Source organism: Chlamydotis macqueenii, chromosome 7, assembly GCF_036417535.1.
Source record: "Chlamydotis macqueenii isolate bChlMac1 chromosome 7, bChlMac1.mat, whole genome shotgun sequence".
Classification (NCBI taxonomy): domain Eukaryota; kingdom Metazoa; phylum Chordata; class Aves; order Otidiformes; family Otididae; genus Chlamydotis; species Chlamydotis macqueenii.
In genome coordinates, this window is record NC_141562.1 from 35,343,813 (window position 1) to 35,348,834 (window position 5,022).

Here is a 5,022-nt window from a genome sequence, read left to right on the forward strand (position 1 = left end):
GTCTCTTTAAACCTGACTCCTTAAACAGTCTACATTAGGCAACACCAGCACTACGCTTCTTCTTATAGATGGAGTAATAAACATCTTCAAGAGGAGTGCCATTAAAATAAACCAAAAGCACAAAGCAACTACATTCTGTTCTACTAGTAAAATGTCACACATCAAAAATGAAGACAATAAAAAGGTGAACTGATTACATGTAGGTAAAAAGATAAACCATAACTCAGTTTATTTAGAGTACTTCTCCATCGGTCAAACTGGGAAACTGTATTTTACATGGCTTTTAGCAGTGCTCTTTAAATAAATAAGCCACAAAGGGCACCAAAAAATTCTTACATTTAGGAAAAAAAAACCCACACATTCTTAAGATCTTTCAAAAAACTAACAACTTGTGTACAATAGTGGACAGAATTACAGTAACAAAATGCAGGTCAACAACACTGAGTTTCTTTACAGTCACATCTCCATAAACATTACGCTTTGTAAAGTATAATTGCCCTTAAAGTACTTACGTTGAAGTCCTGTATCTATACAGATCTACCTTTCTCCATTTGAGAACCCCTCGCTAGAATCACAGCGCGTTTGTAAAATTTTGTTTGGCTTTGAGTTCTGAACCAAGTCCATTAAGAGAACCATTTTATTATCTATATGTGTCTGAAGAGCCTGGATTTGGTGATCAATATAGTCCATTAGTTTTTTCTCCATCAGATCCATATTTTTTGAGATGATATTTTCCAAATAGGAGCAAATAGGTTGTTGTTCTAGTCTGTGAAAAGAGCAAACATAAGAATAAGTATAACCTATTTCTTAATGACAAGAGGCATGAGAGAGATCTGGGCACTGGAATTTCTTTTGAATGTAAAACCTCAGTTATTAGACAATAAACTCTGGGTAATACTACGGTTTTAGCACAAGTAAAATACCTTATATTTTAAATTTCAGAAATTTCTGTAAACTTGCTAGGGCGGATAGCATCTTCTTTCAACCTTATTTTTCAAAGGCTCAATTATGCATTAGACAGCTTAGTTACATCTAACAAAAGCCACACGACTCAACAGCATACTAAAAGAGTACAAATTCTGTCAGTTTGGCAGGCTTTATTCTTCTGAGCTAGTGTTTCAGGTGTTATGCAAACTATGCAATGCTTTATTTTTGCATCTGCCTTCTTTAAGAATACTGCACTTTTCCAGGAGCAGGAGATACTCAGACTCTATTAGAACTCTGATTCCTAGGCAACATTCCAACATCTCACCTAAGGAACAACAGTGGAAACGGTATCAAACTGGGTGCACTGCCACTACTAGTAGGACGTTTGCACTGTAAATGCCAAGAAATGAGAAGGGACAGGAAAGATCAGTGGGATGTGATACACTAAGTACAGTAGAAAGACTGTGGCACATAGTGTGAAAAAAGGAAGATAATTTAGGAGACAGAAGGTCAAAATGAAAATGTAGTAACAGATAAGAAAGACAAACTACATTCATATGAAATTGCAGAAGGACCATACATTTTTGAAATCATAAAAAGTGAAATGGAGCCAAAAGACACAGAGTTTAGTAACAACAAACAATGTTGGATTTCTTCTGAAAAACTCCTATATTCAAGCAGCTTATGTGAAAAGTTAATTGTAATGACGTTCACTGCCACACAGCCTTCAAAACCACGTATTTTAAGAGTCACTACTGCTGCTAATGAGAATAAAATGCTTACATTATGCATTTTCTTTATTTTTTTAAACCTGCCAATGAATACAGTCAAACTACTACTTTAATAAGTGTACCAAACTTAACTTACCCATCACACTGAACGCCTTCCTCTTTCATCACTGCATTTCTACCAAAACACCTATCGCCATCTTTTAGCCGAAGATGATTTACCTGACTACATAAGTTTTGGAGAAAAGGAAGAAGCAGCTGTGGATTAGCTACTTTTGGGGTTTCGCTCGCTTGTTCCTGCATATGCAGAGATCCCATCACTTTGAAATAATTTCTGAGGTCAACTATATTTTGCTGGGTAGTAAGTCCTTCAGAATCGGAAGTACTCCCTCTTTCAGGTATCTGTGTGCTTGGATCATGACTTATTTTTAATCCTCCATATACTGCTTGACTTGTTAAATGATTTTTAGCAGGCAAAGGTTCACCAGCTGACTGATCTAGTGATGTCTGAATGCGCAATCCATCTATTGCATGGTCACCTCCAGAGTCTGAATTTTTCCCAAAGATCCAATTAAGTTTGTCTCCAAGAGGTAAACTGTTCTGATGAGAAGAAAAAAAAAATATGATTAAGTATTAAAATACACTGGAAATTATACAATAATAATACAATAGATACTTTATAAATCTTAATAATTACAACATTCTACTGATGTGATTTAAAAAAAAAAAAAAATCCAAATTTTTTTTCACCCAATCAGTTTAGAACATGCTTAACTGTTACAGTAGGTAAGATGACAGAGTAGTACTATTTACGTTTACGGAAAGCAGGGTGACTTACTTTCTGCTGACATCGGACCATGTCCATGAGTTGCTGAGCACCTGGAGACAGCTTAGATCCCATAGATTCCATTATCGTTTGCACTCTGTCTAGATCTATGCTTGAGCTTAGTGAAGGAAAATCAGTTGCTAGCTTTGCAGATACTGTTTTCACTTGTACAATTATTTTACTGATGAGTATTCTTTGTTTCTCACCAAAGGAGAGCAGCTATTGCAAGAAGGAAAAAAAATATTTTGGTTAGGAAAAAAAAATAGTTTCTTGGTTTCCTTGTATGTACAGAACAATGCACTACTCTGAGTCCTGGGGAAAAAACAATGCTGAACTCTTTCCAGGGAAATTAAGCCGATTTCTCCTTGCTATTACTCCTCCTCAGAAAATTCTGACTGGGCCAGATAAATCAGGCCTTGATCTTCTAAGCACTTAAGAGCAGTGGCCATATAGATTTTCATAAGGTTCTTTAACCGCATCACAGTTAACAGTTCTAATTACAAAGTGATTGTTGATTATCTGCAGTTTATCTGGTTTATGAAGTTTTTTCCTCTAGGAGAATATAATCTCTCTCATGTAAATATTAAGTCTTCATAAAAATAAAACAGTGATACAAATGTAAAAGAACTCTGATATTAAGACAAAGTATCATCTAGCAGATTTTTAAGTGATTACATGAAGTGATGAAGTGTATAAAAACAATAATTTGACTAAGAGCAATGCAGTTTAGTGAATTAAATTATTAAAAAGACAAAAAAAAACCCAAACAATTATGTTCAACTCCCTACCTTAATTCTACAGGAGGCTGCAGGGCATTCGAACTTAAGGTACTTTTTGTACAATGTAACCTTTTCAGTTTCACTAGAAAAATAAAATAAATGAGCTGTAACATCACTTTATAAAGTACTTTTTTTTCCTTTAGTAGAAATACTCTATATCGTTAAGTATTTAGATAAGCAACAAGACTGCCTGGAACATATTTCCAATGTTGTACAGCAGTTTTAATGCTTATACTCAACTTGTATTAAATCTTATCCGTGCTTTAATTCCCCTGGCAAAGCATGGAAGGAAGTATTGAAGGGGAAAAAAAGTCCTTCTTTCCTTATTTTCTCTCTTGTTCTTAAAAGTGTGAGATGACTACATATCAAAGAGAAGAGATCTTTTGGTAAGTATCAGCTAAGAGATATCTGCTGAAGAGACAAGCAGATCCGTTGTCCAGAAAGATTCAACGACGCAGAAAAGCTGCACCTGTCCTAACTCTTTCTGTAGTCTTACACAACAGAATTTCAGAGCACCACTTTATAGCTTACTGAATTAAACGTTTCACTAACTACAAAAGAACAAAAAGGTAACTAGCAGAACTGCAGACTGCTATCAATGAGGCAGCATTTGTGCAAGACATCGGTAACCGCAAGTTCACCGCAGTTATCCCAGGCAACTGCAGTGCCTACGCTCATCCACCGGTTTTGCACAGCCCTTCAAGTAAGGCCAAACTGGGTGGCTTTGACGGTGCAGATACCAGGTCTTTACCAGGTGCACCTTACAGGTACACAGAGAACGACGTCGTCAGTAAGGGAAGGGCCAAATGGAGTTTGAAGCAAACACCCCCTCCCCCCCCCCCCCGGCTCCAGGCACCCCCCGGCCACTCACCCCGGCGGCCGCGCGGCGCCCAGGCTCTGTCCCCGGCCGGTCCCGCAGTACTCCTCTCCCACGTACACCTCCATGTTCCGGGCCTGGCTCAGGATATCGACGGAGACCATCTCCCCGGCGCCGGCAGGCCGGCACTCCAGGTGCAGCACGCAGGGCTCCTCGCTGCCGCCGCCCGCCCGCCGCTCCACGACGACGGCCTCGGTGCTGCGCAGGAGGGGAAGCGCCACGGATCGCGTTGCCCCGCCAGCCCCGCTCCCGCTCCCGCCCCCTCGCCCAGCCCCGTCTCACACCGCCCGCCTGGCCGCAGCCGGCCGAGGAAAGACCCAGCGGGGCGGCGCGGTCCCCTCCTCCGCCACCCTCACCTGTCCTCGCCGCCGCCCGAGCCCCGCCGCAGGCACAGCGCCCGGGCCAGGCCGTCCGGCGGCGCGCAGGACCAGGAGCACGCCGCCGTCACACAGCACAGCTCCCGCGGGCCACCGGGCGGGTCGTCGGCGGCCGCCGCCTCTTCTTCTTCCTCCTCCTCCTCCTCCTCCTCGGCCGCGCAGCCGCTCGCCATCGCAACCCCACGGGCGGAACCGAGCCGGGCCTGGGACGGAACCGCCAACCGTCACCGGCGGCCCTGGGGGCGAAGGCGCCTGCGCACAGGCGGCGGGGCAGGGGGCTGTGCGCATGCGCGGGTGGGCCGGCGGGAAGCTTTCCGGAGGCCCCGCCGTCGCCCAGGGCCTGCGGCCGGACGGGGTCGTGCAGCCGGGGGCCGCCAACGGGTGTCCCGTCCCCGTTCACCCCGAGCCTGTCCTGCGGGAGCAACGAGCTCTACCCCGCCTCGGCCCTCAGGGGTGGCGGCTGAAGAGATCCCCTCCCCGGCCGTAGGGAGCGAGGGCTGACAGCGAG

General features: G+C 43.8%; 1 protein-coding gene across 2 annotated transcripts; it reads right to left on the bottom strand.

Moving 5' to 3' along the window:
* Positions 1–204: 204 nt before the first annotated feature.
* C7H10orf88 (chromosome 7 C10orf88 homolog) lies at positions 205–5,022 on the bottom strand. Of its 2 annotated transcripts, none has more exons than XM_086751847.1 (6): positions 4,494–4,776; positions 4,132–4,335; positions 3,270–3,342; positions 2,494–2,700; positions 1,795–2,255; positions 205–766 (listed from the first exon to the last, which is right to left on the bottom strand). In XM_086751847.1, the coding sequence occupies exons 1-6, from the start codon at positions 4,685–4,687 to the stop codon at positions 538–540; spliced, it is 1,368 nt and encodes a 455-aa protein (XP_086607973.1). In that variant the 5' UTR covers positions 4,688–4,776; the 3' UTR covers positions 205–537. The 2 variants fall into 2 exon arrangements, with proteins under 2 accessions (XP_086607973.1, XP_086607974.1); XM_086751848.1 differs by having other exon boundaries at positions 544–766; positions 1,878–2,255; positions 4,494–5,022.